This window comes from Hyaena hyaena, unplaced genomic scaffold (assembly GCF_003009895.1).
Source record: "Hyaena hyaena isolate Hyena2069 unplaced genomic scaffold, ASM300989v1 scaffold_530, whole genome shotgun sequence".
In the NCBI taxonomy this organism is placed as follows: Eukaryota; Metazoa; Chordata; class Mammalia; order Carnivora; family Hyaenidae; genus Hyaena; species Hyaena hyaena.
This window is the reverse complement of record NW_024081163.1, coordinates 574,480-591,611: the sequence shown is the minus strand read 5'-3', so window position 1 is coordinate 591,611 and position 17,132 is coordinate 574,480. Positions and strand designations below refer to the sequence as shown.

Below are 17,132 nucleotides of genomic sequence, written 5' to 3'. Positions count from 1 at the left end.
GTATAGGAGGATTAGGAGGAACTTAACTGAGGAACAAGGGGGAGAAGAAGGGCGGAAATGGTGGGGGAAAGGGAGAGAGGCAAACCATGAGAGACTCTTGAATGCTGAAAAAAAACTGAGGACTGATGGATGTGGGGGGGAGGAGGGATGGGCATGGAGGAGGACACTTGTGGGGATGAGCACTGAGTGTTATGTGGAAACTAATACGACAATAAACTATTTGTAAAAAAAAAAAAAAAAAAAGAAAGCCTGTTCACAACCAATTAGATTTCATAACTACAAATTAGTTAAGATTCGTGTTTGAAAACCACTGTATAAAATATACATTCAACCTAAAATAACTCCTCTAAGTAACTGAAGATAATACTTTTCCATACTTCTCATCTAACCTAGAACCCTACAGTAATCAATGACTATACAAACTCCTTTTAACACAGAGAAACCAAACAATTTTCAATCTTAAATACAATATATTTTCCTACCCAGATCTGTTACTTGTCGATCAAAAGGACAACGGATTGCTCTTCCATGAAGAGGCAGGCGGGTAAGACAGTCATGGCAGACTGTGTGGCCACAAAGCAGAAGGCGAGGAACTTTGTCTCCTTGCAAAGAAAAGACATCTTCACAAACTCCACACTCCAGCACCTATAATTGACAAGGAAATATGTGCTCTTTAAATGATTTTAAAACTACACATACTTTAGGCTAAAAGAAACCCTTGATCTAACATATTAGATTAATCTAAGTGACTTTATTTCTTCATGAAAAAAACACTCTAGATGTAGAACCTTCAATCATCTTTTTAGCACATCATCTAACAGATCCTACCAAAACTATAACATAATGAAATCTCCTTGAAATGTGAAGTATTAGGGATGCAAATAATGTAAATTAATATCATCTTTATCTCTTGAAACTTATGACTTGATTCATTATATCTGAATCTGTATACTGTATAATTCCACCAAAGTTGGGTTCTTAAACAATTTCTCTGAAATTACCTACCCTCCAAAAAACCATCATTAATTTTAATAAAAATAATTTGAAATATGAACTAGGGTGACAACCTTTATAAATAATAAAGAACCTGTTCAGAAAAGACTATAGGTTTCAAGTATCTTTTAGTATTTGTTTATATTATATAATGTAAATACAATCAGTCAGTTAAGACAAATTTAAATTCCTTATTCTTAGTTAATAAATAATGCCGCTTGGTTAGAAAATATTTTGCCTACATAGTTCGTTACAGGCACATGACTTGCCCAAGGCCATACAATCAAAGTAAAGGCAACAAGAATCAGCTTATTCTGAGTCCCAAGAGCATGAGTTTGTTTTATAATTAAGTCAACAAACTATATTTTTATTAATGAAATACTGTTAGTACCGTTACTTCCCAATATATCTGAAGTGTTTCATAATTTTAATTTATTTTTTAAAAATGCCCACATTGAATAATTATTCCACAAACTCCTATGTCTGCCATCCATGGCCTACTACAATCTGGCCTCTGTCTATTGTTTCCCTGCCACCCCCTTCACACTGTTCTCAAACTGTATCAAATAATATGTAGTTCCTAGAACAGGACAAACTGTTTTTGCCTCTTTCTTTATGGTAAGGAAATAGTTAAACAGACATTTTAACATTAATAAACTAACAAGTTTCTAAACAACTATATCTCTCAGTCTACCGAAACAGCTCAGTCCAAATTAAATGAGCACACTATCCCTTGGGCCATCATGCACCATGGATAAGTATTTATCTTAACACCCAAAGCACTCAAAGCACTTTAATTCCATTAAAGTGGCTTTTCAGCCTGCCTTTCCCTCTTAGACCAAAAAGCCCTCAGAAACAGGGCATTCCAAACAACCAACCACTGGTGTGCTTATATAAATAATCTGACAAAATAAGAATTTTTAAAAAGAGGGGAGCCACCTAGGTGGCTCAGTAGGTTAAACATCCAACTTTGGCTCATGTCAGGATCTCATGGTTCTTGAGTTCAAGCTCTGCATCAGGCTCTGTACTGACAGTACAGGGCCTCCTTGGGACTCTCGTTCTCCCACTTTCTCTACCCCTCCCCCATTTGTGCTTTCTCTTATCTCAAAATAAATAAATAAACTTAAAAAAATTGTTTTAAATAGTTCAGCCTAACCACTATCCCCCAATAATTAAACAATGAAAAGTAAAAATCAGAAAATGCTTAGTGGAAATCACACTTAATATATTAAAAATATTAGCTCTGTAATTAATTGGGACTAAGTGCATGAAATACGAACATTCTTCACTGTAAATTCATACTTCATAATTGGCTTGCATCCCAGTATGGTTCAAGAGTCTTAAGTGTAACACACAGTTCACAGAAAGACATGAAAACAGCTCTTTAAATATATGAAAAGATGTCCAATCCCATTAAAAAAACTTTGAAATGCAATTAAACTTAAAACCAATATACTGTTTTCAGATGAGATCAAACAGGTTGATAACCCTGTGTTGTGCAGGTGAAAGGGTGGGAAAGCAGGTATTCTTTTTTTTTTTTTTTTTTTAAGAGAGGGTGCACTAGCAGGGGAGAGGAGCAGAGAGAGAAAGAGAGATACGGGGAGGGGGGAGGGAGAGGGAGGGAAAGGAGGGAGAGAGAAAAAGAGAGAGAGAGAATATCTCAAACAGGCTCCACACTAAGCACAGAGCCCAACATGGGGCTGGATCCCATGATCCCAGGATCATGACCTGAGCCAAAATCAAAAGTGGGATGCTCAACTGAATGAGCTACCTAGGCACCCTGGAAAGAAAATATTCTTATATGTTGGTGAGTGCTGTGAAATGCTCACTGACTAATATATAGGCTTTATGAAAACCAATTTGGTAATACCTATTAAAAGTTTACCTATCTTAGTAATTCTTTTTTAAATTTTTTTAATGTTTATTTTTGAGACAGAGAATGAAAGAGAGTGGGGGAGAGGGGGAGGGAAGGAAGAGGACAGAGGATCTGAAGCAGTTTCCAGGCTAAGTGGTGAGAGTAGAGAGCCCAAAACAGGGCTCAAACTCATGAACTGTGTGATCATAACCTGAGCTGAAGTCAGACACTTAGGCGACTAAGTCACCCAGGCACCCCTACATAGCTTAGTAATTCTATTTCCAGGAATATCACCTACAAATGTATTACACATGTGTGAAGTAGTCTCTGTGTTATTCCTTACAGCACTATTTGCATTTGCAAAAGATTAGAAACAAAGTAAATATATGCCAATACAGACTAGAAAATATAGTATATTCATATACTGCAAACTATGCAGTCTATGGAGAAAGAGGAAGTTTTTATGAACACAATGATTTCTTATAAATAAAACAAAGCAAAAAATGATACATAGAATATACCTATTACATAAAACTGTGGAGAGAAAAAGCATATATTTACATATATTTTTATACAGGCATACTATCTTTCAGGCAGGCGATACAGGAAACTAATTACACTACAATAGTGGTTCCCTATCAGGAGGAGAAATAACTGGGAACAGTTACACATAAATTATATTACATACACACACTTAAATTTATTCTACTTTTAAACAAGGCAGTAAAGAATTTTTATTTAAACATCCTCACTTAAGTATCAAATTCAATCAAATACAGAAAAGATACAACACAATTAGATATAAAATAAATGCAACATTTTTTAATAAATTTCTTGCTATTAAATTTTACTTAGTCCATTCATACCTTATATCTATGACCCCATAATTACACAGATAAAAAAAAACTTAAGTTGCTACCAGAGATTTTTTTTTTTTCCAAAAAAGCACTAGTAACACACCACTGATTTATAAACCAAACATAGGTCCAAAACACAGTGATTAGATTATTTCACATCAACTCAGTAACAAGAGAGTAAGAAATTCTTTCTTCAATATTTATCATGAGGAAATGTGGCTAATAGCCAAAGAAATTAAGTCCTAGATAAGAAAAAAGCCCTTAATTTTATAAACTTCACAAATATGCCAAGGAGAGTTTCAAACTTGCTACATGTAAATCAAATTTTAATAAACCAAACCATATTTTAGAAGTGCTAAGAAGACTTGTTCTTCCAAACAAATTTTCCTGGTTCCTTTTTTCCCTTTTTTGAATGTAATTCAAGAATATGAGATTTTTATCTTTGAGATTTCTAATGAAAAAACCACACCATTATCAACTTGGTCATTAAACAAGTCATTTTACTTATTAACATTATATACTTCAACTTTCACCTTCCAATGAATAATTTCTGCTTTTGTCTATGAAAATGACAATGAGTTTGTCTGGTTTTTTAACTTATGCCACCATACTCCCTACAAATTACAGCATAAAGATCTTGCCAAAAAGGACTATCCTACTGCACGGCTCAGGCACATTTTACATATAAAGATAAAAATGAGGGGTACCTGGGTGGTCCAGTCAGTTAAATGTCTGACTTCAGTTCAGGTCATGATCTGTTTGTGAGCTGGAGCCCACCCTGCATTGGGCTTGCTGTGCAGCCCACTTAAGATCCTCTGTCCTACTCTGTGTTTGCCCCTCCCCCATACACACTCTCTCTCAAAACTGATTAAATGTTAACAAAATAATAAAAATGAACAAAGAGAAACTCTAACATATCAAACTCTATGCTGTAATAAATTTGAGTTTTATCAGATGTTGGTATATTTTTGAGATTTTAAGGCAACTAGGGTAACAAAGGTATATACAGTAATAATATCCATTCTAACTACAACTTATTGATTCAAGTTAATTCACAAAATAATCCTGAGGTATTCCCTACTTAAAGCACAAATCAATAAATAAATGCTCAACCATACAACATGCCTAACAGGGCTCCCTCTGTATCTCAGATATGCTGTGTACTTTCAGAATAACTTCATTAATAATATAAAGGTGAGATGAATCAAAATCCATCAATATTGATTGTTAATATACTTGTAACCAGAAATTTATCATTTGTTGTCATCTAAAACCAACATTCGGTGAGAAATTATTGGTGCCTATTATCCAAGATCTTAAAAGAACATCAGATATTATCTGCTACAGTAGTTCTCAACCCTAGTTGCACATTCAAATCACTTCTGGAAATGTAGAAAAATATACTTATGTCAGGTTAATCAGAACTGGGGGAGGAAGAGTGCATTAGGGTGTTTTTTTTTTCTTTTAAATCCTGTTATTCTTATATGTAGCCACTAACGAGAAATAACAATGACTGAGATTACTATAATCCTGAAAGTTTTCTACAAAAGACTGAGATCGCTTCTTTCCAAATCTTTCCACACCTATACAGTGAAAGGGAAACGTGAATTCCACATAATTCAACTCATTTTTTAGCCAATGCATCTTGAAGCATTTAAGCATAGTGTAATTTTAAACCTCAAGTATAGGTAACTGGTATACCTTAACGGTAATGCCCAGCCATGCTGCTACTGGGAGACTTCGCAAGTGCTGAAAGACTGTACTACCAAGACAGGAGGGGGACAGATCAACCAGTAATACACGCCTGGTTTTAGAATTAGTGCGATAATGAAAATAAGACATTAAATGCAGTCAGCCCTGGCTCCATCACATACTGTGTTAACCCAAACCTGAGTATCACCTGTTTAATGGTAATTATCATATACCCTATAAGTAGATACTAACGAGCTACAATACTTAACATAGCACCTAGCGACAATAATGGCTCAATTTAATAAAAATAAGCTAATGCCTGTTGAACATGACTAGCAGCAGAGGATCTAGGGAAAGACCGGCCGAAGTCAGTCTCACGGGCCCACAAGCTCTTTTTCATAAACGTCCCCATCGGCGACGTCAAGCAGAGAACTGGTATGAACAGAACACCAGGCAACCTCAAGCCCGCAGATATTTAAAAAAAAAAAATTTTTTTTTTTTTTTTTAAATTGCGGGGTGGGGGGCAAGGCATGTAAAGCAGAGAGGGGCGCTAAAGGCCGCGCATCCTGCCCGAAGACGGCCGGGGCGACGCCGCCAGATCTCAAGGATAAACCGAAGGGAGGCCGAAGGTGGAGAACGGAGCACGCAAGGTCCCTCACCTTCACCACGGCCGTCCCCCGGCTGCCCTGACGGCCACTGTCTAGTCCCGCTCCAGGCTTGTTTACAACCAGGGTAGCCATCCTAGGAGGAGCGGTGCCGCAGAAGCAGCCGTCTCGGCCTTCAACTAAGGGGCGGGGGTAGAACCATCTACCCAGAGGCCTCGGCGCTCGCCGCTGTCGCACAGGCGCAGTACGACGCGGGGCTCTGCTGAGCTGACCTCAGAGCTCCTCCCCCTGCCAGTCACTAGCTCTTGGGAAGCCTATCCGTGTGTATAAACGCTTTGCTGTTTTTATCGCTGTTATTTAGGAGACTGCAGCTTATGGAATGAATAAATTAAAGAAAAAAACAAAGGATAAAGCAAGAAGTAACGTTTTGGAGTGAAACTCCCGTTTTAGAAACGATCGCTTCCTAATTGGAGACTAGGCGTGAGGACTACGGGAGACTACATCTCCCTGCATGCAGTTTGGTTTTTGTTTAAACTACAAATCCCAGGATGCCATACTAGTTTTGGGTTTTGTTTTGTTTTTTTTCCCCTACTCCGCCTTGTAGGTATTTGTGGGGCTCTGTTCTGTCAGCGAGGAGTGGTTTCCTGAAGACGCGATGTGTGATCGTGGCTGGAAAACAGAAAAGTATTTTATGTATAAATCTCCAAGAAGCAAGATATGGCTTTGGTGAAAAGAAGCTGTTGAGTACGTAAAGGACGTGGTAAGAAGAAAATTTAAGGCACCGCCAGCAGAAACTGTTGGGTGTGCACTTGATCTTCCCGAACGTACGTTGCACTGTTTTCTTCCGGGCTGCGTTGAACCTCTTCAGCTGCCGTAGGCAGTGGGTCGAAAGTGCCGGTCAAAATGGAAGTGAATCCCCCCAAACAGGAGCACCTGCTGGCCCTGAAAGGTAAACTTTACGAACCCGACTCCTCTGTTTTCTTTTCTCTCGCTAGTTCTCGAAGCCTTTGCCACCCAGGCCTGGTCCCTGGGATGTCGGCCTCGTCCTTAAACACCATTAGTGCCTGCGTTCTTGCTTTGTTCTTTGGCGCCGAGCGGAAGGAAGCAATTTTTCTTTGCTTTTTAGGTTTGACAGACTTCTATTGCATTCTTCTAGAATGTAATAGATATTCCTATAATGTCACTGTGTTATATGCTGCTGCAGTAACCAGACCGGTTTTAGTCAGAGAAGCTAAGAGCCCTGTGACCCAAGATGATGTACAGTAAGCATCTTTAGTGGCTTTTCCTTGTCTCCTGTGTCTTCGTGTGCCACTGACGAAGTTACCAGACTTCAGTTTGATCTGCAAAATTGATCTAGTTTTAGCATCGCCAAGGGTTTTGAAACAGTACAACAACGTATAGATTTGTTATAACGTACTGCAGTTTACTTCAAAGTGGTGTGGATGTGGGAAAATTTATGCCAATTTTCGTTTTCTGTACAAAGCAAAAAATAAATAAAGGTCGATGATGTAATTGTATCATTACTTAGGGAAAACCAACAGGGCAGAGTTTTTCTGGAATTATTGTTTTCTGAAAACCTTTTATTTAAAATGCTTTCAGCCTTACTTCATCTATTTCCTACTTATACAAATGCACTTATTTCTTGGATGCTCTACTGGGTGGTTTCCAATAACTTGTTCAACTGAGCCGTGAAGAGGTTCCATAGACATTTGAATTCAGTTGAATTGCACTTACCTCCCTTTGGCATCCATTTTGAGGGATAATTATCTGTACCCAGTTATGATGTAGTCATCAAACATTCCAGAAGCTTATCAGTCTCATTTGTAACATAAAATCATATACTGATAGCTCTGTTTAATAGATCTGTCTCTGACTATAGAACTAAAAAACAGAAATACTAATATAGCAATAGGACCTATAAGCTTAGCCTGAGCAAATAAATTAGACTGAAAGGGGTTCTTTCTGGAGAAAAAGGAAAAGAAACTGTCATGTTCTTTCTTAATCCCATATCAAGCATGTAGAATAGATATTACTTAATATCTTTCATAAATTTAAGAAACTTTTTCAAGATCACAAAACTAGTGATTAAAGGCAGTATTTCCGCAAGGCCTTAACTACATGTTGCCTCCTAATGATGGAAACTGCATTTTCAGAGAATATTTATCTCACCAACTACTTTTATGGGAAATTGGAACACTTCTGTTAGCTGTTAGGTTTGATTTTATGCAAATTGGAAGCTATTTTAAATACAGTTAAATTCCAGTGATAGGGAAGCTAACTGCCATTGAGAATTTGTAGTTTTCTATTATTCTTTATTTTCTGAAGCAGAAGATAACCTAGGAAAGTGTATTTTAGCAGCCTAAAAGGACAAGTGCTTTGAAATTTACAGATAGTTTTGGCTTTATTAAAGCTCTCCAGTACCGTTATTCCCCCTTGTTAATCAAGAGTTTTCACAAGTTTTGCGGCACTTGGCTAGCTCAGTCAATGGAGCATACAACTCTTGATTTCAAGTTTAAGCCCAACATTGAGTATAAAGATTACCTAAAAAAAATAAAATCATAAAGTTTATTAAAGAATTTTGACCAGTTTAATTGTACTGATTGCTGGATGACAAGTATATCAACTTATATGATCATTTAAGTTTACTTTCTTATATGTGTAAAAAATTGAGCTGTCACGACTTCATCATCCTCAGAGTACAACACTGAATAATTTCAAACAGAAATAAAATAATTCTCAATGCCATATCTTAAAATGTGAAAATAAAAGGAAGAGGAAAGAAAAAAAATGAAAGCATTATTGTTTTAAGAATATGCTATGTTTAAGGGTGCCTGGGTGGCTCAGTCATTTAAGCATTTGACTTCAGCTCAGGTCATGATCTCACAGTCCTTGATTTCCAGCCTTGCATCAGACTCTCTGCTGACAGCTGGGAGCCTGGAGCCTGCTTCAGATTCTTTGTCTCCCTATCTCTCTGCCCCTCCCCTGCTCACACTCTGTCTCTCTCACTCTCAAAAATGCATAAATATTAAAAAATAAATAAATGAGGGGGTGCCTGGGTGGCTCAGTTAGTTAAGCGTCCAACTTCAGCTCAGGTCATGGTCTCACGGTTCATGGGTTTGAGCCCCGCTTCGGGCTTTGTGCTTACAGCCAGCTCAGAGCCTGGAGCCTGTTTCAGATTCTGTGTCTCCCCCTCTCTGTGACCCTCCCCTGCTGATGCTCTTTCCTTCTCTCTCTGTCTCTCTCTCTCTCAGAAATAAATAAAAAACAATTAACCAAATTTTTATGTTTATGGGTGCCTGGGTGGCTCAGTCGGTTAAGTGTCCAACTTCAGTTCAGGTCATGATCTCATGTGCTGACAGCTCAGAGCCTGGAGCCTGCTTTGGATTCTTTCTTTGTCTCCCTTTCTCAGGCCCTCCCCCACTCACATTCTGTCTCTCTCAGAAATAAACATAAAGAAGAAAAGAATATGCTATGTTTAGATTCATATTAAAAATTACAGGCCTTAAGAATCACACCATTTATAAATTTAAGTTGTTCAATCAGTCACCGCACATTAACAGTAGGCGAAAAGAATCATGATGAAATTAATTACTTCTGACTCTTCAGAATCAGTGATCAAATGAGTATTATGACATCACAACAGTAGTCCCCACCTATGGCCATTCTAGTAATAGGAGAGTGCCTTCAAGAAGTTCTCTAATGATTTGGGGGAGAAGAGATACAATGTCTCATTTTTTTCTATAGTAACGAGAGTTTGAAAGAGCTTGCGTTTTGGGTCATGCAGCTTTGGAAGCCTGACTGTATGCTGGAACATACTATCAGTGACCCAATTTGGGGCAACATGAAGACTTCTTTGTTCTAAGAGGAAAAAAATAATAAGGTCTAGCCTTCTTGTTCCTCCTCCGAATTGGAATTCGGGATCCATGGTACTAACATCTTGATACTGTGAAAGTGCCCCATTTATACAAGGACACTTTTAGCAAAACTGGTTCCTAGCCTGGTTAAACTGCAAAATTTAACTGTTTTCATGTTATTAGTGCCTAGTATTGGGAATGAAAGATCATTAAGTATTATGTCTATGTGTTTGGTAAAATTCATATCATTTTAAATTATAAAATGATCTGTTTTTTCAAGGTATTAAAAATCAATGAGTTTCATTTTCCTCAATGGAGGTCTCGAAGTTTTAAGTATTAGTACATTTTTGTTATCTTCAAATGAATATGATATTCTAAGAATGGATAATTTACCCTTTGTTTCTGCTATAGTCTTAAGATTATTACCTAATATATTAATAACAATACTTATAAATATTTGCATGTTGAGCTGGACATGTTGACTACTAGCAGTTTGAGGCTGACCAGGCATCTAATCCAGATCCCTTATTTTAGTGGACAGAGGGTTTCCGCTTTTGTGATTACATTTACGTTTACCAACAACACTTGATAAAATACCATACTGGGATTGGTTTTTGTTTTTTCTTTTCTCCCTATTTGTGTGTAGGTTATCCCTGCCGTACCTTACTCTTTGCAATACTTCTGCTTTAGGTCCTGATTCCCTCTGATTTGGAAAGAAAGTCTTATAATTATAAATTACATTCTAGTGTTAAGGAGCACGTCTAAGAAATTTTCTCTTCATTAAGAGTGACTGGATTACTGCAGAATGACTACAGAAGTAATATTACATTATCGACCATATGAGAGTGATCCCACACAACTGCCAAAAATTGCAGAGAAAGCACTTCAAGACTTTCCTACACGTCCACTATCAAGATTTATTCCTTGGTTTCCTCATGATGGGTCCAGACTTCCACTCAAACCTAAAAGATCACCACCTCTGATTTCTGAAGAGGCAGCTGAAGATGTGAAACTCTACTTAACCATTTCAGAACATGATGTTAAATCACAGAGTTATGATTGCACAATAGATCTTTTGGAATTTCAGCCTAATTTAAAAAAAAAAAAGCACTTAATCTGGCCATACGCACTGAATGAACAGGCTAATTCTGGAAATCTAAATACACGATCAGAAAAGGGAAGACAACACAAGAAGAGGTTTTGGAGTGTTTCACTTCCCAACAGTAATTGCACTGAAAATATTTTTCCTTTGTCTAAAAAACTGCAAGATAGTTTAAAGGCACTGAATTTGCATTCACTTTATAGGGGAAGATGGACTATAGAGCACACTATTTGTAACAACCAAACTCTGGAAGACATTTGGACAAAACTCAATCAAATTATCAGACACAATGAACTTCCATCTTGTAATGCTACGATTCAGAGACACTTAGGCCAAATATGGGTATTCTGTGATATTAGGTACTGTGAATATGTGGGAAATCTTCTGAAGGGAAGATTAGCTCTTACTGGGAGAATGAATTTATACGTACGTAAATATGGCGTTATTTTTAGTATGTAATGAATTCCAGTCATTGTCAAACAGAAGAATATTCTGAATGAATTGTGATTTGGAATCAATAAATTTTTATGAGTTTTTAAATTTTTTATGACTTTTTTATTTAACCCTTCAGTCATATAGCCTATTCATTTTTAATGTTGTAAAAAGCTGTGTCATAATACGTATAGTTTGTTTCCTAGAAATAAATGACTATCAGGTGAGTTCGTAGGCCTGTCTATTAACTTAAGAACAATGTATACAGGAAGGTGAATCTATGAGGGCATTTAATAAAACACAGCATTTACTCTAGGACAATGATAGCAGTATCTCAATTTTATTTTTCCCTGAAAAGCTGTCTACCTTCAGATAAATGATAACTCTAATTCAATGAAAAAATGATGTGGAGTGTATCATATGAATTTAACTTCATTTACCAACTTACAAAATAACTTAAAAGACCGTTTTTTTGAGAATTTCTAAGATGAGCTCCTGCATAATGATTCACTTTGATATAATGTGCTCAAAATGCCCAGAATTTCAGTTCACAAACTTGAAATCATTCAGGAATTAGATTGGCAAGACTGTAGAATATGGTTAAGAAGATTTCCCTAATTTAATTTTTAAGTTCTTTCCAAGCAAAATGTATATACAAGTTGAACTTGGCCCAGTTAATTCGTTTGTAACCTCAGCCTATCTCTTTCATAATTTATTGAGGACTTCTAAAAGTTTTTTGTAAGAAAATAGATGAAACCTGAATTTCATAACTAAATGAACTGTCTGTGTTTTGTGAGGGCCAATGAGAATGGCTCTACACAGGACACTATTTGCTGTGTAGAGTGAATATTTGATTTCTTCCTGGGCTGAAAGTCACATATACTTTTGGCTTCCCTAATTTTTGACTAAGAACCTGATCTAACATTCAGAGCTAAATATAAGACTATCATTTAATTACCTTTTTATTCTTTTGATGGTTGGTTTTGTTTTTTAAATTCCACATAGGAGTTCCTCTGACAGTTTTTTTTTTAATGTTTGTTTATGAGAGAGAGAGAGGAGAGAGAGATCACAAGCAAGGGAGGGGCAGAGAGAGAGAGGGAGACACAGAACCCAGCACAGGCCCCGGGCTCTGAGCTGTCAGCGCAGAGCTTGAAGTGGGGCTCTAACTGGCAACTGTGAGATCATGACCTGAGCCAAAGTCGGATGTTCAACCACCGAAACCACCCAGGTGTGCGTCTGCCAGGTTTTTTTTTTTTTACACCTTTTATTGTTAATTCGCTCTTTACAGCCAACATGATCTGTAATTTTTGAGGCCCATTAATTTGTTGTAAGACAGGAAATACTGCATTTTAAATCTGTATTTGATAGCGGCATACTTGAATCTTCCTTCAAATGATGAGATAGTTTTATATTATTAACAGGGCTTTCCCAGTTGTATTTAAGAATCTGCATTATAATGAACTGTGCTATATAGTGGTTTCCTTTGAGTCCATAAAATGATAGTATTTCTTACCCACTGCTATCCCCGCATTTCCACCCCTGCTGATTTTTACTGTTTTTGAAAATATGAAGAAAACATGTTTTTTAAAGATTTCCTTTTTTAAAATTTTTATTAGAGAGGGAGAGAGAGAGAGAGCATGCTGGCAAGTTGGGGAGGGGCAGAAAGAGGGGGATAGAGGATCTGTAGTGGCCTCTGTCCTGACAGCAGATAGCCAGATTTGGGGCTCAAACTCAGGAACTGTGAGATCATGACCTGAACCAAAGTCGGACATTTAACCCACTGAACCACGCAGGCACTCCTGAAGAAAACTTATTTATTGTACCAGTTTGGGAACTTCTTTATGTTTAATAGAGCGTTCTTTACTGACTCCCTTATTGTCTCATCCCCTAGAAAATCAGAATCTGCAAAAACTAAGCTTAATAAGACTTGTACACAATGGAAGTTTGAGCATATAATAAGCAAATAAGTTGGCTACTCAAGTGAACTCAAGGACACTTATCTATAAGTTTTTTTTTAATGTTTATATTTGAGGGAGAGAGAGTTAGACTTCGAGCCACGGAGGAGCAGAAGGGAGAGAGGAAGATGCAGAATTGGACTCAGCCTCTCGGTGCTGGGCTCTCAGCACAAAACCCAGCATGGGGCCTGAACTCACAGAGAGATCATGCCCTGAGTTGAACTTGGACACTTAACCAACTGAGCCACCCAGGTGCCCTAGAATTTTTAATTTAAATTCCAGTTAGTTACCAGACATGTAATATGAGTTTCAGGTGTACAAAAGAATGATTCAGTACTTCTGTACAACACCCGGTGCTCAATACAACAGGTGCACTCCTTCATCTTTTTCACATATTTAACCCATGATCCCACCCACCTCCCCTCTGGTATCCATTAATTTGTTCTCTCTACAGGTCCATTTCTTGGTTTGTCTCTCTTTTTTTCCTTTTGCTGGTTTTTTTTTTAAATCCCACATTGGATTGAAATCACATGGGATTTTCAAGGACACAATTTTTAAAAAGTGTTTTAGGATTTGAGAGTGTATTTTGCCCTTGTTAAGATTAGGCTTCTTCTGAAATGAAAAAAAAGGTGGGGGGGGAGGGGACAGAGACCATTTGGTGTTAAAAGTGAGCTTAGAAGGGATCCTCGGTGGTTCATTTGGTTAAGCATTTGACTATGGCTCAGGTCATGATCTCATGGCTTGTGGGTTTGAGCCAACAGTTGGGCTTCACACTGATGGTATGGAACCTGTTTGGGATTCTCCCTCCCACTCTCTCTGCCCCTCCTCCGCTTGTGTTTTCAATAAATAAATAAATGTAAAAAGTGAGCTTAAGAGTCTTAGATATTGAGGGGGGGGAAAACAGTCTCTGTATATCGTTTTTAGTGCCCCCTTTTTTTAAAATCTTCAGGTTGTACATAATTTAAATCTGCTTTCGTAATTAAAAATAAGCTGAGCATTCCCCATGAAATCAGGAACATGACAGGGATGTCTGCTATCACCACTGTTGTTTAACATAGTGTTGAAAATCCTAGCCTCAGCAGACAGCAAAATGAAATAAAAGGCATCCACATTAGCAAAGCAGTCAAACTTCCACTTTTCACAGATGACATGATACTCTACATGGAAAACCTGAAAGACTCTACCAAAATGCTGCTAGAACTGATACATAAATTTAGCCAAGTTGCAGGTTACAAAATCAGTGTACAGAAATCAGTTGCATTTCTATACACCGATAATGAAGCAACAGAAAGAAATCAAGAAATCGATCCCGTTTGCAGTTGCACCAAGAACCATAAAATACCTAGGAATAACCTAACCAAAGATGTTAAAGATCTGTATGCTGAAAACTATAGAAAGCTTATAAAAGAAATTGAAGAAGACACAAATAAATGGAAAAACATTCCATGCTCATGAATGGAAAAAACAAATACTGTTCAAATGTCAGTACTTCCCAAAGCAATCTACACATTCAATGCAAACGCAATCAAAATTGCACCAGCATTCTTCTCAGAACTAGAACAAACAATCCTAAAATTTGTATGAAACCACAAAAGACACCGAATAGCCAAAGAATGAAGTGGAAAGTTAGAAAACACCTACCCAAGCACTTCCCATGCCATGTCAATGATCTTTATCTCGTTAATATTCTGCTTGATAGAGTCCTGATTTGAATTCCAATAGGATGTTTCTCATAAGGCCTGACATTCTTGGTTTATGAACCTAAGCTTACAATTAATCATACAGAGAATTGTTTTTAATGTTTGTTTGTTTATGTTGAGAGAACCAGAGAGTAGGAAAGGGGCAGAGAGAGAGAGAGAATCCCAAGCAAGCTCTGCACAGTGCAGAGCCTGATATGGGGCTCTGTCTCATAAACCCTCAGATCTTGACCAAAGCCAAAACCAAGAGTCAGTCCCCTAATCAACCAAGCCAGATAATTGTTTTTGAACAGAGTCAATTTACCTGAGTTCAAATCTAATTCTGCCACTTGATGTGTAGTCTATTTTAAAATTTATATATATATACATGTATGTATGTGTATGTGTGTGTGTTTATGTATATAATATATTTATATACTGTTTGTTTTTGTTTTTGTTTTTGTTTTTTTTGAGAAAGAACTCTCAGGGGAGAGGGAGAGGGAGAATCGTAAGCAGGTTCCAGCCCAGGGCAGAAGCCTGATGCAGGGCTTCATCTCAGGACCTTGAGATCCCACCCGTAGTGGAAATCAGATGTCGGTGTTTAACTAACTGAGCCACCCAGGTGCCCCTATATAGTCTTTTATAGGCAAATTATCCTCTGGAAGTATCATTCTTATGTATAAAGGTGGACAGTGGTACCAGATTTGTAGGCCTGAGAATTGAATGTGTGTTATTTAGCGTACTGTCTAGCACTAGTAAATGCTCATTAAATATTAGCTCTGCAAGTGACTTCAGAAATTTTAAGGTTAACATTTATTGTCTATTTCAACAGCTACTTATTTATATTATGATTTTATTTTATTTTATTTTTACTCTATTTAAGTAAGCTCTACGCCCAGCATAGGGCTTGAACTTAGAACCCTGAGACCAAGAGCTGCATGTTCTACCAACTAAGCCAGCCAGGTACCCCTCAAAAGCCATCTATTTAATATAACAAACATTGTTTAGTGGCCTCAGTTCATGAAACTTACATCTTCAAAATACTGTTTACTTGAGGATTTGGATGAGTTGCTAATTCTTTCATTTAGCAAAGATCTATAGAATATACTATTTGCCAGAACCTATGTCAAGCAATGAAGCCACAAAACTAAACATAATACATAAGAGCCTAAACCTCATGGACTTTGGATCAGAGTGCTGTAAATAAGTACATATGTTAGTCCATGATAAATACAAGGGGCTATGAGAGAAGCAGGTGAGCTGTTATTTCTTTTTTGGAAAATGTGACATTTAAGCTGAGACCAAGATGAGAAAGGTGCTAAATTCAATATGAATGATATAACTAGTTAGTAGTTAGATGGTACATGTTACATATGCTAATGAATATCACTTATACTGTGAATAGGCCTTTTAGGTTAATAGTCTTTAAAGTTTGGGAGTTTGATTTGAATGAACTTTTTTTTTTTTTTTAGAGTTTATTTTGGGGGGAGAGAGAGAGAGTGTGCGAGCTAGAGTAGGCGAGGGTCAGAGAGAAGGAGAGAAAAATCCCAAGCAGACTCTGTCCTGTCAGCACAGAGCCTAACATGGGGCATACCCATGAGATAGATCATGACCAGAGCCTAAACTAAGAGTTGGACGCTTAACCAACTGACCGACTTAGGTACCCCTGAATTTTCTGAAATATTTTACAAGTTTGTATGATTTTTAATGTTATATTTTGCTCTTTATTTTGATGTGATCAAATGTCAGTCATTAGAAATAATTGAAAAAGATTTGCAATAGTTAGAATGTTTCAATAGTTAGAATGTCTTATCCACACTAAACTAAATTAACATAAATTTTCATTCTTTTTAGTTTTCTGTGGCTTAATTTCTTGCCTGTTAACTATTTGATATGTAGGCCTTTCATAATTGAAATGAATTTGTAAATTAATTTTTTATTTTTTCTACATAAGTAAACAGTTGTTCTAGCACTTTATAATGCTGATTTTTTTTTGCTTCATCCTAATAATCTTTTTTTAAAAACTATCTAATATATCTGTATGGTCATGCATTAATAAGCCAATTAGCTGATTTTAGACTTAAATGTTTTAATATATGGTAAATCCAGTT

At 37.0% G+C, this 17,132-nt stretch overlaps 3 protein-coding genes across 9 annotated transcripts in view; 2 read left to right on the top strand and 1 right to left on the bottom strand.

The window, feature by feature from the left end:
- The window catches only part of TRIM23 (tripartite motif containing 23), a 41,991-nt gene extending 35,796 nt beyond the window's left edge, over positions 1-6,195 (bottom strand). The window contains exons 1-2 of the mRNA XM_039255534.1: positions 6,057-6,195; positions 483-645 (exon numbers count right to left, since the gene is read on the bottom strand). Of these exons, the coding sequence (XP_039111465.1) occupies positions 483-645; positions 6,057-6,137 (244 nt within the window). The 5' untranslated portion in view covers positions 6,138-6,195. The remainder of the gene's footprint in view (positions 1-482; positions 646-6,056) is intronic.
- Positions 6,196-6,864: 669 nt separating this feature from the next.
- On the top strand, positions 6,865-11,498 carry SHLD3 (shieldin complex subunit 3). Of its 4 annotated transcripts, none has more exons than XM_039255526.1 (2): positions 6,865-6,951; positions 10,547-11,498. In XM_039255526.1, the coding sequence occupies exon 2, from the start codon at positions 10,662-10,664 to the stop codon at positions 11,415-11,417; it is 756 nt and encodes a 251-aa protein (XP_039111457.1). In that variant the 5' UTR covers positions 6,865-6,951; positions 10,547-10,661; the 3' UTR covers positions 11,418-11,498. The 4 variants fall into 4 exon arrangements, with proteins under 4 accessions (XP_039111457.1, XP_039111459.1, XP_039111461.1 ...); XM_039255528.1 differs by having other exon boundaries at positions 6,868-6,951; positions 10,603-11,498; XM_039255530.1 differs by lacking the exon at positions 6,865-6,951 and adding an exon at positions 9,479-9,928 and having other exon boundaries at positions 10,603-11,498.
- TRAPPC13 (trafficking protein particle complex 13) overlaps positions 6,869-17,132 on the top strand; it is a 40,228-nt gene continuing 29,964 nt past the window's right edge. For all 4 annotated transcript variants that reach the window (XM_039255525.1, XM_039255524.1, XM_039255523.1 and 1 more), the window contains exon 1: positions 6,869-6,951. In XM_039255525.1, coding sequence (XP_039111456.1) covers positions 6,906-6,951 — 46 coding nt within the window. In that variant the 5' untranslated portion in view covers positions 6,869-6,905. The remainder of the gene's footprint in view (positions 6,952-17,132) is intronic.